Below are 17,500 nucleotides of genomic sequence, written 5' to 3'. Positions count from 1 at the left end.
ATTCAGTATGAGGTAACGGCAATGAGGAGTTACATACGTACACGCCAGCTCCTCATTCGGTATGAGATCACGGCAATGAGGAGTTACCAACACACATGTCATCTCCTCCTAATATAACCTCATTCTCTGGACACGGGACCAAAACGAACACCTCATCTCCCCTCACACCACCCCGTGTGTGTGTGTGTGTGTGTGTGTGTCTCCTGCCATCTCTCGATACGTCTCGACCAGTATGAACCTTCACCGAAGCGAGCGTGTCCGTACCAACGAAGCATCGAACCCTTGCGTCAGAGGTCTCTCTGCCAAGGGGTCGTTTGCGAGCTCCGGTGTTGTGACCTGGTCCAGCTGTGGTCACCTCTCCCCCTTCACTCCCAGTGTCTGTGCCTCGGTGCCACAGCTGTCAAGTGTCCATTAAAAAGGCATAGATATATATATAAGAGGCTTTAAAAAGGCATAGAAATATATAAGAGGCTTTAAAAAGGCATAGAAATATATAAGAGGCTTTAAAAAGGCATAGAAATATATAAGAGGCTTTCAAAAGGCATAGAAATATATAAGAGGCTTTCAAAAGGCATAGAAATATATAAGAGGCTTTCAAAAGGCATAGAAATATATATAAGAGGCTTTAAAAAGGCATAGAAATATATAAGAGGCTTTCAAAAGGCATAGAAATATATAAGAGGCTTTAAAAAGGCATAGAAATGTATATATATATATATATATATATATATATATATATATATATATATATATATATATATATATATATATAAGAGGCTTCGCTGTGTACTGAAGAATTTGCTTCGAAGCGCTTCACGAGCAGGCCGGAGCGGTGCGACGACGCCAGACGTATGATTATATATAAAATGGTACGACATTGACGTATGACTTGATGCCATTCCCTACTCCCTTGCCTAACTACCTCCCTCCCTCGCGTGACCCTGGCAAGGTCATCACCGGCGTGGGTGTAAGTGGGTCAAGGTTGTGTGAGGGAGGAACTCACTCCGAACTACCGAGGCTTCGAACCCTCTGCCTGACGAAGCCCCGTCCGTACGTCTGTTTACATGTGTCGTGATCATGATCAAACCCTCGCGCGCCAGTGACGCTGGCTTAATGTGGGGCATGGTGGCTCTGGCGTCGGAGTCGCGGGGTTCGAACGAGGTACCTATACAACCCAGGCGCTTACAGGCGCTCACAGGCGCTCACAAGCGCTCACAGGCACTGAAAGACTTGAAAGTGAAATACTTAAAACGTGAAATACAGGAGTGAACTGAACGATTGGGTTGATGTAAGACAAACTTGGGGAAGACAAGAACAGAGCAGACTGGCTCTGTACACGTCAACACTGGACATGCACAGCAGACTGGCTCTGTACACGTCATCACTGGACGTACACAGCAGACTGGCTCTGTACACGTCAACACTGGACGTACACAGCAGACTGCCTCTGTACACGTCAACACTGGACGTGCACAGCAGACTGGCTCTGTACACGTCAACACTGGACGTGCACAGCAGACTGGCTCTGTACACGTCAACACTGGACGTACACAGCAGACTGGCTCTGTACACGTCAACACTGGACGTACACAGCAGACTGGCTCTGTACACGTCAACACTGGACGTACACAGCAGACTGGCTCTGTACACGTCAACACTGGAAGTGTACAGCAGACTGGCTCTGTACACGTCAACACTGGACGTACACAGCAGACTGGCTCTGTACACGTCAACACTGGACGTGCACAGCAGACTGCCTCTGTACACGTCAACACTGGACGTACACAGCAGACTGGCTCTGTACACGTCAACACCGGACGTACACAGCAGACTGGCTCTGTACACGTCAACACCAGACGTACACAGCAGACTGGCTTTGTACACGTCAACACTGGACGTACACAGCAGACTGGCTCTGTACACGTCAACACTGGACGTGCACAGCAGACTGCCTCTGTACACGTCAACACTGGACGTACACAGCAGACTGGCTCTGTACACGTCAACACCGGACGTACACAGCAGACTGGCTCTGTACACGTCAACACCGGACGTACACAGCAGACTGGCTCTGTACACGTCAACACTGGACGTGCACAGCAGACTGGCTCTGTACACGTCAACACCGGACGTGCACAGCAGACTGGCTCTGTACACGTCAACACCGGATGTACACAGCAGACTGGCTCTGTACACGTCAACACCGGATGTACACAGCAGACTGGCTCTGTACACGTCAACACTGGACGTACAGAGCAGACTGGCTCTGTACACGTCAACACTGGACGTACAGAGCAGACTGGCTCTGTACACGTCAACATTGGACGTACACAGCAGACTGGCTCTGTACACGTCAACACCGGACGTGCACAGCAGACTGGCTCTGTACACGTCAACACTGGACGTACAGAGCAGACTGGCTCTGTACACGTCAACACCGGACGTACACAGCAGACTGGCTCTGTATACGTCAACACTGGACGTGCACAGCAGACTGGCTCTGTACACGTCAACACCGGACGTACACAGCAGACTGGCTCTGTACACGTCAACACCGGACGTACACAACAGACTGGCTCTGTACACGTCAACACCGGACGTACACAGCAGACTGGCTCTGTACACGTCAACACCGGACGTACACAGCAGACTGGCTCTGTACACGTCAACACTGGACGTACACAGCAGACTGGCTCTGTACACGTCAACACTGGACGTACACAGCAGACTGGCTCTGTACACGTCAACACCGGATGTACACAGCAGACTGGCTCTGTACACGTCAACACGTCAATTGCTATATATCAATCATCCCCCCCCCACCCCCCCCCCCCTCCACACACACACTTTCCCTCCCATGGTAAACACAGGAGACCCCTCTCCCTAACCCGTCACTAGCTGGCTCGCTCACAATTCTCACCATGACTGCCTCTCTCTCTCTCTCTCTCTCTCTCTCTCTCTCTCTCTCTCTCTCTCTCTCTCTCTCTCTCTCTTTGTTGGGCAGCATATACAGTATGTGGCTGGTGGGAGAGGCTCTCACTCCCCCAGTATGTGGCTGGTGGGAGAGGCTCTCACTCCCCCAGTATGTGGCTGGTGGGAGAGGCTCTCACTCCCCCAGTATGTGGCTGGTGGGAGAGGCTCTCACTCCCCCAGTATGTGGCTGGTGGGAGAGGCTCTCACTTCCCCAGTATGTGGCTGGTGGGAGAGGCTTTCCCCCTCCGTGAGTGGCTGGTGGGAGAGGCTCTCTCTCCCCCAGTATGTGGCTGGTGGGAGAGGCTCTCACTCCCCAGTATGTAGCCGGTGGGAGAGGCTCTCACTCCCCCAGTATGTAGCCGGTGGGAGAGGCTCTCACTCCCCCAGTATGTGGCTGGTGGGAGAGGCTCTCACTCCCCCAGTATGTGGCTGGTGGGAGAGGCTCTCACTCCCCCAGTATGTGGCTGGTGGGAGAGGCTCTCTCTCCCCCAGTATGTGGCTGGTGGGAGAGGCTCTCACTCCCCAGCAGCTGACGGTTGTTACGGATCAATATCTTGTCTCAGCTGACGACCCACCACTGGAACCACTGTAGCTGACGACCCACCACTGGAACCACTGTAGCTGACGACCCACCACTGGAACCACTGTAGCTGACGACCCACCACTGGAACCACTGTAGCTGACGACCCACCAGTGGTACCACTGTAGCTGACGACCCACCAGTGGTACCACTGTAGCTGACGACCCACCAGTGGTACCACTGTGGCTGACGACCCACCAGTGGAACCCCTGTGGCTGACGACCCACCAGCTAGTACCACTGTAGCTGACGACCCACCAGCTGGTACCACTGTAGCTGACGACTCACCAGTGGAACCACTGTAGCTGACGACCTACCAGTGGTACCACTGTAGCTGACGACCCACCAGCTAGTACCACTGTAGCTGACGATCCACCAGTGGTACCACTGTAGCTGACGACCTACCAGTGGTACCACTGTAGCTGACGACCCACCAGCTAGTACCACTGTAGCTGACGACCCACCAGCTAGTACCACTGTAGCTGACGACCCACCAGCTAGTACCACTGTAGCTGACGACCCACCAGCTAGTACCACTGTAGCTGACGACTCACCAGTGGAACCACTGTAGCTGACGATCCACCAGTGGTACCACTGTAGCTGACGACCTACCAGTGGTACCACTTTAGCTGACGACCCACCAGCTTAGTACCATTGTAGCTGACGACCCACCGGCTTGTACCACTGTAGCTCACGACCCACCAGCAGTGCCACTGTAGCTGACGACCTACCAGTGGTACCACTGTAGCTGACGACCCACCAGCTTAGTACCACTGTAGTTGACGACCCACCAGCTTAGTACCACTGTAACTGACGACCCACCAGCAGTACCACTGTAGCTGAAGCTGACGACCCACCAGGTTAGTACCACTGTAGCTGACGACCCACCAGCAAGTACCACTGTAGCTGACGACCCACCACCTAGTACCAATGTAGCTGACGACCCACCACCTAGTACCACTGTAGCTGACAACCCACCACCTAGTACCACTGTAGCTGACGACCCACCAGCTTAGTACCACTGTAGCTGACGACCCACCAGTGGAACCACTGTAGCTGACGACCCACCAGCTAGTACCAATGTAGCTGACGACCCACCACCTAGTACCACTGTAGCTGACGACCCACCACCTAGTACCACTGTAGCTGACGACCCACCACCTAGTACCACTGTAGCTGACGACCCACCACCTAGTACCACTGTAGCTGACGACCCACCAGCAAGTACCATTGTAGCTGACGACCCACCACCTAGTACCACTGTAGCTGACGACCCACCAACAAGTACCACTGTAGCTGACGACCCACCAGCTAGTACCACTGTAGCTGACGACCCACCAGCTTAGTACTATTGTAGCTGACGACCCACCACCTAGTACCACTGTAGCTGACGACCCACCACCTAGTACCACTGTAGCTGACGACCCACCAGCTAGTACCACTGTAGCTGACGACCCACCAGCTAGTACCACTGTAGCTGACGACCCACCACCTAGTACCACTACACACACACACACACACACACACACACACACACACGTGCATCAAGTAACGCCAAACAGTTTACTAAGCCAGCTATATCAGTGGGCTGGGATCTGTAGGTGGGGTGGTGGGTTGACCGTGTGTCGTGTATCTCTGAGCCTGGTTGTGACACCCGTGGTGTCGTCCACGGCCTCCCCTCGTGTATCCCTTCCCACATCCATCCCATCTCCATCCTTCAAACACCCCATCACCCCACCCCCTTCTCTCTCCTCTCTCTCTCTCTCTCTCTCTCTCTCTCTCTCTCTCTCTCTTTTCTCTCTCTCTCTCTCTCTCTCTCCCACCTCAACCGTCTCATCCTCTTCCTTCTCCACGTCTGTGACATCCTTTTACCCCTCCCCCTTCACTCCCTCCATCCCTCTCTCTTCCTCACCCACCCTTCCCACTTCCCTCCTCTCCTCTCCACACCATCCCCCCCCCCCCCGCCCACCCCTTCCCCCTCGCTCCATCCCTACCCCTCCTCCTCCCCCTCCACACACACACACACACTATTTTAATAATATATAATAAAATTATATAATATATATATATATTATATTATATATATAAATTTAATCTACGTCACGCTTAACAAAATTCTGTAGCCCAATGCGCGCACTTTCAGTATCGGGAAAATGTACTCCTTTAGGTGATAATTCTTTGACTCCCCAAAAGGAACCATGAATAGCGAATGAAATTTTGAAGGGGGGCCTAAACATGAGGGGGGGGTAAAGGCGTGCAAGGGACAAGCGAATTGGAAGATGGGTATACGGGGTCGACTGCTGTAAATGGATTGAACCAGGGCATGTGAAGGCTGGGGTAAAAAAGGGGAAATTGTTGGGGCCTGGGTGTGGAAAAGGGGGCTGTGGTTTCGTGCATTATACAACCTAGAAACTGAGGTGAACGAATGGGGGGGGGGGCCTTTTTTTTTATTTTTTTCCCCCCACTTGTTCCTGGGGGCTACTCACAAACGCGGGGGAAAGGAAAGAGAAGAAAAAAAGGGGAGAGAAAAGGATGTTCCCAAAGATAAAAAGGGGAATAAAGGCCCCCCTCCCCCCCCCTTTTTTTTCCCCCTTTCCCTCCCTCCCCCCCCTCACGACAGCTGGCGTGAGGCGCGTCATGTTCACTCACGACAGCTGGTGTGAGGCGCGTCATGTTTCAATCATGACAGCTGGCGTGAGGCGCGTCATGTTCACTCACGACAGCTGGCGTGAGGCGCGTCATGTTCACTCATGACAGCTGGCGTGAGGCGTCATGTTCACTCACGACAGCTGGTGTGAGGCGCGTCATGTTCACTCACGACAGCTGGCATGAGGCGCGTCATGTTCACTCACGACAGCTGGCGTGAGGCGCGTCATGTTCACTCACGACTGCTGGCGTGAGGCGCGTCATGTTCACTCACGACAGCTGGCGTGAGGCGCGTCATGTTCACTCACGACAGCTGGCGTGAGGCGCGTCATGTTCACTCACGACAGCTGGCGTGAGGCGCGTCATGTTCACTCACGACAGCTGGCGTGAGGCGCGTCATGTTCACTCACGACAGCTGGCGTGAGGCGCGTCATGTTCACTCATGACAGCTGGCGTGAGGCGCGTCATGTTCACTCACGACAGCTGGCGTGAGGCGCGTCATGTTCACTCACGACAGCTGGCGTGAGGCGCGTCATGTTCACTCACGACAGCTGACGTGAGGCGCGTCATGTTCACTCATGGCATCTCTGTAGAAACGTCTAGACTTCGAGTGTGAGCGCTTAATGCAAGCACTGGATCATCTCCATTAATCCCCTCCATTAATCATCAGTAATGATCATTAAGATATGATTAATCAACCGGTACACTTGTCACTCATGTTCGTGGCCACACGAATCTCACTTTCCCCTCACGGACGAATGTCTCCGTTTTCTATGAAGACGAAAACAGTAGGGAATGCACCATTAAGATTCGCTCAGCAGCTTTAATTAAGCTAATTCAAGCTGATTCTTAAGCTGTCATTAAATCCACGGGGGAGTTTACGTACGAGTCTATATGACGGAATGACCAAAGAGGAAATGATTGGCAGATTAATGAAGCACAGAACGGATTTCGAATGTTTCATTCCGACCCAAAAGAAAAGAAAAAAAGTTGAAATATTTTGAATGGGTAACATTTCCTTTACGTTCATTATTGCCAGATACGCCAACGTAAGTTAATTTCCAGTCTCTACAACCTTGCCCTTGGGAGTCTAATATATATTTTTTTAAAGATGAAAGTTTGAAATGTACGATTCTAAATTACGTTTGAGTTAAAAGAAAAAAGAATTATTGGAGGAAGTGGTTTTGAGCGACTAACTGGCGATAAATATCCCGAGGGTCGGCGTTTGGCAACACCGTGGTGGTGTTGCCATCACGTGATCTCGTCTGGCTATTGTGTCCCCCTCTGCAGTTACATATTGACTGGCCTTATTTTCACGTGCTTATTTTTTCTGGGACTTATTTTCATGTGCTTATTTTCCCGTGCTTATTTTTCTGGGTCTAATTTTCACGTGTTTATTTTCCTGGGACTTATTTTCTGGGCCTTATTTTCCCGTGCTTATTTTTCTGGGCCTTATTTTCACGTGCTTATTTTTCTGGGCCTAATTTCCACGTGCTTATTTTCCTGAGACTTATTTCCATGTGCTTATTTTTCTGGTCCTTATTTTCACGCTTATTTTTCTGGGACTTACGTGCTTATTTTTCTGGGCCTTATTTTCATGTGCTTATTTTTGAGCCTAATTTACGTGCTTATTTTTCTGGGCCTTATTTACGTGCTTATTTTTCTGGGCCTTATTTACGTGCTTATTCTTCTGGGACTTGTTTACGTGCTTATTTTTCTGGGACTTATTTACGTGCTCATTTTTCTGGGCAGGATTTTCACGTGCTTATTTTTCTGGGCCTCTTTTACGTGCTTATTTTCTGGGACTTATTTTCACGTGCTTATTTTTCTGGCTTATTTACGTGATTATTTTTCTGGAACTTATTTTGACGTGCTTATTTTTCTGGACCTCTTTTACGTGCTTATTTTTCTGGGACTTATTTTCACGTGCTTATTTTTCTGGGACAGGGCCGAACATATCTACCAACGACATTTGTTTTCCCTCCTGTTCCTTATTGCAAGAGAAGTCTTATTCCTGTACTTGTTGTGTATGTAACATATTCTTGTACTTGATGTAAGATTAACGAGTCTCTGTATTTCCGCCCTTATGGCAAGGGTCACTTAAGTCGTATACTCAATGGCAAGAGTAAACCGATGACTTGTATCCTTCTGGCAGAGAGGCAGTGTATTCCAGCCAGTCTCTCTCTCTCTCTCTCTCTCTCTCCTCTCTCTCTCTCTCTCTCTCTCTCTCTCTCGTATTTCTTTGACGTGACCTTGGCCAGTCGGGGCTGACTGGGGGTCGTCCATTCTAGTCCCCCTCTCTCTCTCTCTCTCTCTCTCTCTCTCTCTCTCTCTCTCTCTCTCTCTCTCTCTCTCTCTCTCTCTCTCTCTCCTCTCTCTCTCTCTCGTATTTCTTTGGAGGCATATCCTACCCGTGAAGAACACCGTTATTTCTGAGCATATCTTACCCGTGAAGAACACCGTATTTCTGAGCATATCTTACCCGTGAAGAACACCGTTATTTCTGAGCATATCTTACCCGTGAAGAACACCGTTATTTCTGAGCATATCTTACCCGTGAAGAACACCGTATTTCTGAGCATACTTTACCCGTGAAGAACACCCTACCCGTGAAGAACACCCTACACGTGAAGAACACCGTTATTTCTGAGCATATCTTACCCGTGAAGAACACCGTTCCCGTGAAGAACACCGCATTTCTGAGCATATCTTACCCGTGAAGAACACCCTACACGTGAAGAACACCCTACCCGTGAAGAACACCGAGTTTCTGAGCATATCCTACCCGTGAAGAACACCGAGTTTCTGAGCATACCCTACCCGTGAAGAACACCCTACACGTGAAGAACACCGTTATTTCTGAGCATATCTTACCCGTGAAGAACACCGTATTTCTGAGCATACCTTACCCGTGAAGAACACCCTACCCGTGAAGAACACCGTATTTCTGAGCATACTTTACCCGTGAAGAACACCCTACACGTGAAGAACACCGTATTTCTGAGCATATCTTACCCGTGAAGAACACCGTATTTCTGAGCATATCTTACCCGTGAAGAACACCGTTATTTCTGAGCATATCTTACCCGTGAAGAACACCCTACACGTGAAGAACACCGTATTTCTGAGCATATCTTACCCAAGAAGAACACCGTATTTCTGAGCATACTTTACCCGTGAAGAACACCCTACCCGTGAAGAACACCCTACCCGTGAAGAACACCCTACCCGTGAAGAACACCCTACACGTGAAGAACACCGTATTTCTGAGCATACTTTACCCGTGAAGAACACCGTATTTCTGAGCATACTTTACCCGTGAAGAACACCATGTTTCTGAACATATCTTACCCCTGAAAACACCGTATTTCTGAGATTCTTCCCCCGAAGCACCGTATTCGGTATACTTACCTGTGAAGAACACCCACCGTGAGAACACAGTATTTCTGACATATTTACCCGTGAAGAACCCCTACACGGAAAAAAACCCGTATTTTGGCATATCTTACCCGGTTTGGAAGAACACCCTACCCGTGAGAACCCTTTTTTAAATTTCCCCTGAGCATTTTTCTTACCCGTGTAGAACACCCATATTTCTGAGCATATCCTACCCGTGTAGAACACCCGTATTTCTTGAGCATATCCTACCCTTGAAGAACAGCCTCCCCCGTGAAGAACACTGACCTAGGTCTGGGTGTATCGTGGGGAACTCGTAGATGTGTTCACACGTGTTCTTGGAGTTGGGGATGCAGAAGCCGAACTCGAAGTCGAATGTTTTGAGCAGCTTGTCTCTGAAGAAATGACGCTCGATCATGCGAAACTTGCTCACTGACCGGCTCCCCACCGTGAACTCCACCCTGGGGGAGGAAGAAGACAGTTGGAGGTGGTCAGTATTTACCCTGGGGGAGAGGTAGTAATGGTGGTGGTGGTGGTGGTCGGTCATTTCCCTGGGGGAGAGGTAATGGTGGTGGTAGTCGGTCATTACCCTGGGGGGAGAGGTAATGGTGGTGGTAGTCGGTCATTACCCTGGGGGGAGAGGTAGTGGTGGTGGTAGTCGGTCATTACCCTGGGGGAAAGGTAGTGGTGGTCAGTCATTACCCTGGGGGAGAGGTAGTGGTGGTCAGTCATTACCCTGGGGGAGAGGTAGTGATGGTGGTGGTGGTGGTCGGTCATTACCCTGGGGGAGAGGTAGTGATGGTAGAGGTGGTGGTCAGTATTTACCCTGGGGGAGAGGTAGTGATGGTGGAGGTGGTCAGTATTTACCCTGGGGGAGAGGTAGTGATGGTGGTGGTGGTGGTCGGTCATTACCCTGGGGGAGAGGTAGTGATGGTGGTGGTCGGTCATTACCCTGGGGGAGAGGTAGTGATGGTGGAGGTGGTCACTATTTACCCTGGGGGAGAGGTAGTGATGTTGGAGGTGGTCAGTATTTACCCTGGGGGAGAGGTAGTAATGGTGGTGGTGGTCGGTCATTACCCTGGGGGAGAGGTAGTGATGGTAGAGGTGGTGGTCAGTATTTACCCTGGGGGAGAGGTAGTGATGGTGGAGGTGGTCAGTATTTACCCTAGGGGAGAGGTAGTGATGTTGGAGGTGGTCAGTATTTACCCTGGGGGGGAGGTAGTGATGGTGGTGGTGGTTAGTATTTACCCTGGGGGAGAGGTAGTGATGGTGGTGGAGGTGGTCGGTCATTACCCTGGGGGAGAGGTGGTGATAGTGATGGTGGTGGTGGTAAGTATTTACCCTGGGGGAGAGGTAGTGATGGTGGTGGTGGTTCAGTATTACCCTTGGGGAGAGTTAGTGATGGTAGAGGTGGTCAGTATTTACCCTGGGGGAGAGGTAGTGATGGTGGAGGTGGTCAGTACCCTGGGGGAGAGGTGGTGGTGGTCAGTCATTACCCTGGGGGAGAGGTAGTGATGGTGATGGAGGTGGTCAGTACCCTGGGGGAGAGGTAGTGTTGGTGATGGAGGTGGTCAGTATTTACCCTGGGGGAGAGGTAATGGCGGTGATAATGACACCCTGGGGGTGTGACGATGGTGGTAATGAAACCCTGGGGGTGGGTGGTAACGACAACTTACAGAGGTCAGTAATGATAATAAATAATGATAACAATAATAATGATAACAATAATAATAATAATAATAATAATAATAATAATAATAATAATAATAATATCAATAATAATATCAATAATAATAATAATAATAATATCAATAATAATAATATCAATAATAATAATAACAATAATAATAATAATAATGATAATAATATCAATAATAATATCAATAATAATAATAATAATAATATCAATAATAATAATAACAATAATAATAATAATAATGATAATAATATCAATAATAATATCAATAATAATAATAATAATAATATCAATAATAATAATAACAATAATAATAATAATAATAATAATATCAATAATAATAATAATAATATCAATAATAATAATAATAATAATTATAATAGCTGTAACTTAACCTAACAGGTAAATTGACCTAACAGGTCGGCTACAACTGAGAGAGAGAGAGAGAGAGAGAGAGAGAGAGAGAGAGAGAGAGAGAGAGAGAGAGTACCGCCTCCCGTTTTCCGTTTCTAAATGCCACTGGGTGTGCGCAGGCGCTCCTCGCGCCTTTCGACTGGCGAGGAGCCTCGCGCGCGCACGCACACACACACACACACACACACACCCCCCAGAGAGTGTCTCTCTCTCTGGGGTACACATAGGAGTCACCCTAAATACTGAAGGAGGCGTTAGAAAACGGAGGAGGCTGCGCCACTAACACGGAGGCGCGCATCAATGGCGTATAACAACACCCTCCCTCCCTCCCTCCCACCCCCCTGTACGCATCATCGGCGTATAACACCCTCCCTCCCTCCCTCCCACCCCCTGTACGCATCAACGGCGTATAACAACACCCTCCCTCCCTCCCTCCCACCCCCTGTACGCATCAACGGCGTATAACAACACCCTCCCTACCTCCCACCCCCTGTACGCATCAACGGCGTATAACAACACCCTCCCTCCCTCCCTCCCACCCCCTGTACGCATCAACGGCGTATAACAACACCCTCCCTCCCTACCTCCCACCCCCTGTACGCATCATCGGCGTATAACAACATCCTCCCTACCTCCCACCCCCTGTACGCATCAACGGCGTATAACACCCTCCCTCCCTACCTTCCACCCCCTGTACGCATCAACGGCGTATAACAACACCCTCCCTCCCTCCCTCCCACCCCCTGTACGCATCAACGGCGTATAACACCCTCCCTCCCTACCTTCCACCCCCTGTACGCATCAACGGCGTATAACAACACCCTCCCTCCTTACCTCCCACCCCCTGTACGCATCATCGGCGTATAACAACACCCTCCCTCCCTACCTCCCACCCCCTGTACGCATCATCGGCGTATAACAACACCCTCCCTGCTTACCTCCCACCCCCTGTACGCATCATCGGCGTATAACAACATCCTCCCTACCTCCCACCCCCTGTACGCATCAACGGCGTATAACAACCCCCCACCCCCTGTACGCATCAACGGCGTACAACAACACCCTCCCTCCCTACCTCCCACCCCCTGTACGCATCAACGGCGTATAACAACACCCTCCCTCCCTACCTCCCACCCCCTGTACGCATCATCGGCGTATAACACCCTCCCTACCTCCCTCCCATCCCCTGTACGCATCATCGGCGTATAACAACACCCCCTTCCCCCCCCTTCATCCCTCCCTTCATGTTATTTAAGTATCATTATATTCACTTAATACTTGTAAGTAACACGTGTGAATAGGCAGTAGAGACCAGCCTGTTATAATTAAGTGTCTGTTCAACTTAACGACTTAATTGCAGTTGGTAACAATCCGTGATATATGAGAGAGAAATATAAATGATATATGAGAGACAAATAGATTAATATAAAAGCAGGAAGCTTTTATGTATAAAAATTTTTAGATTCTATATATTTTATTACTTCCAATATATTAAATATGATGCCAAATTCTTATGAAAACTGTAATACTAAAATATATATATATATATATATATATATATATATATATATATATATATATATTTATATATATATATATATATATATATATATATATTATCCCTGGGGATAGGGGAGAAAGAATACTTCCCACGTATTCCCTGTGTGTCGTAGAAGGCGACTAAAAGGGGAGGGAGCGGGGGGCTGGAAATCCTCCCCTCTCGTTTTTTTTTAATTTTCCAAAAGAAGGAACAGAGAAGGGGGCCAAGTGAGGATATTCCAAAAAAGGCCCAGTCCTCTGTTCTTAACGCTACCTCGCTAATGCGGGAAATGGCGAATAGTTTGAAAAAAAAAAAATTATATATATATATATATATATATATATATATATATATATATATATATATATATATATATATATGTATATATATATATATATATAGGCTTTGTTGAGAATTATATATATATATATATATATATATATATATATATATATATATATATATATATATATATATATATATATAAAATTCTCAAAGCCTATTTTTTTTTTATTTTTACGTACTGTTTCGTGATCACTAACTTCAGAAATCGTTTTTAACAAAGTTTCGCTCACACATCTCTCGTCCAACTTCTTTTTCTTTGTATGAAGCGTCACACGGTGGATGTGACGGTCGCTCCGTCACCATCCGACGACGGAATTGACGTACGTGTGTGTGTGTGTGTGTGTGTGTGTGTGTGTGTGACGGATGAGGGGGGGAGGGGGGAGAAGAAGGTAGGGGGGGGTGGGGGAAGGGTGTCTGTTATATCCGGGTCTTGAGACTGGATGTCGTAGATAGATAGATAGATAGATAGAGAGAGAGAGAGAGAGAGAGAGAGAGAGAGAGAGCGATTCTCTCTCTCTCTCTCTCTCTCTCTCTCTCTCTCTCTCTCTCTCTCTCTCTCTCTCTCTCTCTCTCTCTCTCAATGGCAGTGGCGTGGTGGTTTGAGCCAGGCGTGTAAACACCCTGGACTGTGTACCACCACGGTAAACCCAGGCTGGTCTGCCACGGTAAACCCTAACTGTACCACCACGGTAAACCCAAGCTGGTCTGCCACGGTAAACCCTAACTGTACCACCACGGTAAACCCAAGCTGGTCTACCACGGTAAACCCTAACTGTACCACCACGGTAAACCCAGGCCGGTCTGCCACGGTAAACTCTGACTGTGTACAACGGTAAACCCAAGCTGGTCTGCCAGAGTAAACCCTGGCTGTGTACCACCATGGTAAACCCAGGCTGGTCTGCCACGGTAAACCCTAACTGTACCGACACGGTAAACCCAGGCTGGTCTGCCACGGTAAACCCTTACAGTACCGCCAAGGTAAACCTATACTCTACCCCCAGGGTAAGTGTACAGTATCCCCCAGAAGTAAATCCAGATTCTCCAGCCAGGGTAAACCCAGATGGTCGGGCCAAAGTAAACTAACAATTTCCCGCCAGAGTAAACCCAGACTGTCCGGCTAAAGTAAACCTTCAGCACAACTTTTCAGAAACCAACAATTTCGTTTCGTTCTCATCACCACCACTTCAGCCCCACTTCAACTTCAGTCGCCCCACCACTTCAACTTCAGTCCCCCTACCACTTCAACTTTAGTCCCCCTACCACTTCAACTTCAGTCCCACCACCACTTCAACTTCAGTCGCCCCAACACTTCAACTTCACCCCCCCCACCACTACTTCAACTTCAGTCCCCCCACCACTTCAACTTCAGTCCCCACCACCACTTCAACTTCACCCCACCACCACTTCAACTTCAGTCCCCCACCACTTCAACTTCAGTCCCCCCACCACTTCAACTTCAGTCACACCACCACTTCATCTTCAGTCCCACCACCACTTCAGCTCCATCTCCCCCACCACTTCAGCTCCACCTCCACCACCACCACTTCAGCTTTAGCTCCCCCCCCCCCCCAGACAGCACCATAGCTTCCCAAGCTATATCAATGTAGCTTCCTGAAGACTTGTACTATACCTTCCCCAGCCCACACTACGACAGCAACTTCCCACAGCTATTATCATACCCTTCCCTAGCCAGCATTATAGCTTTTCCTAGCTCCTTGCTCCTAGCTCCTCCAGCTACCAGAAAGTATAGCTTCCCCCAGCCAACATTATAGCTTTCCTCACCCAGCACTAATAGCTTCCCCTAGCTAACGCTATAGCTTCCTCAGCAAGGACTAGAGCTTCCCCTAGCTTGTGCTATAGCTTTCCTCAGCAAGGACTATAGCTTCCCCCAGCTAGTGCTATGGCTTCCTCAGCTAGTGCTATAGCTTCCTCAGCAAGGACTATAGCTTCCCCCAGCTAGTGCTATAGCTTCCTCAGCAAGGACTATAGCTTCCCCCAGCTAGTGCTATGGCTTCCTCAGCTAGTGCTATAGCTTCCTCAGCAAGGAGTATAGCTTCCCCCAGCTAGTGCTATAGCTTCCCCCAGCTAGGACTATAGCTTCCCACAGCTAGTGCTATGGCTTCCTCAGCTAGTGCTATAGCTTCCTCAGCAAGGACTATAGCTTCCCCCAGCTAGTGCTATAGCTTCCCCCAGCTAGGACTATAGCTTCCCCCAGCTAGTGCTATAGCTTCCCCCAACTAGTGCTATAGCTTCCCCCAGCTAGTGCTATAGCTTCCCCCAGCTAGTGCTATGGCATCCTCAGTCAGCATTATAGCTTTCCTCCCCCCCTCCCCTGGGGTAAGCTGGGGGGGCGGGGGAGAGAAGATTGGTGCAGGGGAAGGAAGGAGGATCAGGGGTGGAGGGAGGGGGGGGGAGGGAGGACCTGCCTCAGGGTGAGGAGGGAGGAGGAGGAGAAGGGAGGAGGGAGGAGGAGGAGGGAGGAGGAGGAGAAGGAGGAGGAAGAGGAGGGAGGTGGAGTGGGTTACAGGAGGTGGGTGGGTGGATCAGCCAGGGAGATGTGTTCCACTCCGGCCGGCGAATCTAATGAGGGGAGGGGAGGCTGGGAGATGGGGAGAGTAGGGGAGGCTGGGAGATGGGGAGAGTAAGGGAAGGGGAGGCTGGGAGATGGGGAGAGTAGGGGAGGCTGGGAGATGGGGAGAGTAAGGGAAGGGGAGGCTGGGAGATGGGGAGAGTAAGGGGAGGGGAGGCTGGGAGATGGGGAGAGTAGGGGGAAGGGAGGCTGGGAGATGGGGAGAGTAGGGGAGGCTGGGAGATGGGGAGAGTAGGGGGAAGGGAGGCTGGGAGATGGGGAGAGTAGGGGAGGCTGGGAGATGGGGAGAGTAGGGGGAAGGGAGGCTGGGAGATGGGGAGAGTAAAGGGAAGGGGAGGCTGGGAGATGGGGAGAGTAGGGGGAAGGGGAGGCTGGGAGATGGGGAGAGTAAGGGGAGGGGAGGCTGGGAGATGGGGAGAGTAAGGGGATGGGAGGCTGGGAGATGGGGAGAGTAAGGGAAGGGGAGGCTGGGAGATGGGGAGAGTAGGGGGAGGGGAGGCTGGGAGATGGGGAGAGTAAAGGGAAGGGGAGGCGGGGAGATGGGGAGAGTAGGGGAGGCTGGGAGATGGGGAGAGTAGGGGAGGCTGGGAGATGGGGAGAGTAGGGGAGAGGGAGGCTGGGGAGATGGGGAGAGTAAGGGAGGGAGAGTAGGGAGGGAGGCTGGGAGATGGGGAGAGTAAAGGGAAGGGGAGGCTGGGAGATGGGGAGAGTAAGGGGAGGGGAGGCTGGGAGATGGGGAGAGTAAGGGGATGGGAGGCTGGGAGATGGGGAGAGTAAGGGGAGGGGAGAGTAGGGAAGGGAGGCTGGGAGATGGGGAGAGTAAGGGGAGGGGAGAGTAGGGAAGGGAGGCTGGGAGATGGGGAGAGTAAAGGGAAGGGGAGGCTGGGAGATGGGGAGAGTAAGGGGAGGGGAGGCTGGGAGATGGGGAGAGTAAGGGGATGGGAGGCTGGGAGATGGGGAGAGTAAGGGAGGGGAGAGTAGGGAAGGGAGGCTGGGAGATGGGGAGAGTAAGGGAGGGGAGAGTAGGGAAGGGAGGCTGGGAGATGGGGAGAGTAAAGGGAAGGGGAGGCTGGGAGATGGGGAGAGTAAGGGGAGGGGAGGCTGGGAGATGGGGAGAGTAAGGGGAGGGGAGGCTGGGAGATGGGGAGAGTAAGGGGATGGGAGGCTGGGAGATGGGGAGAGTAAGGGGAAGGGAGGCTGGGAGATGGGGAGAGTAGGGGAAGGGAGGCTGGGAGATGGGGAGAGTAAGGGGACGGGAGGCTGGGAGATGGGGAGAGTAAGGGGAGGGGAGGCTGGGAGATGGGGAGAGTAAGGGGAGGGG

General features: G+C 50.5%; 1 protein-coding gene across 1 annotated transcript in view; it reads right to left on the bottom strand.

Annotated features, from left to right (window-relative positions):
- The window catches only part of unc-119 (unc-119 lipid binding chaperone), a 65,397-nt gene that overhangs the window by 10,968 nt on the left and 36,929 nt on the right, over positions 1-17,500 (bottom strand). Inside the window, exon 3 of the mRNA XM_071668313.1 lies at positions 9,883-10,055. Within this exon, the coding sequence (XP_071524414.1) occupies positions 9,883-10,055 (173 nt within the window). The remainder of the gene's footprint in view (positions 1-9,882; positions 10,056-17,500) is intronic.

Source organism: Panulirus ornatus, chromosome 2 (genome assembly GCF_036320965.1).
Source record: "Panulirus ornatus isolate Po-2019 chromosome 2, ASM3632096v1, whole genome shotgun sequence".
NCBI lineage: Eukaryota > Metazoa > Arthropoda > Malacostraca > Decapoda > Palinuridae > Panulirus > Panulirus ornatus.
This window is presented reverse-complemented; position numbering and strand designations above follow the sequence as displayed.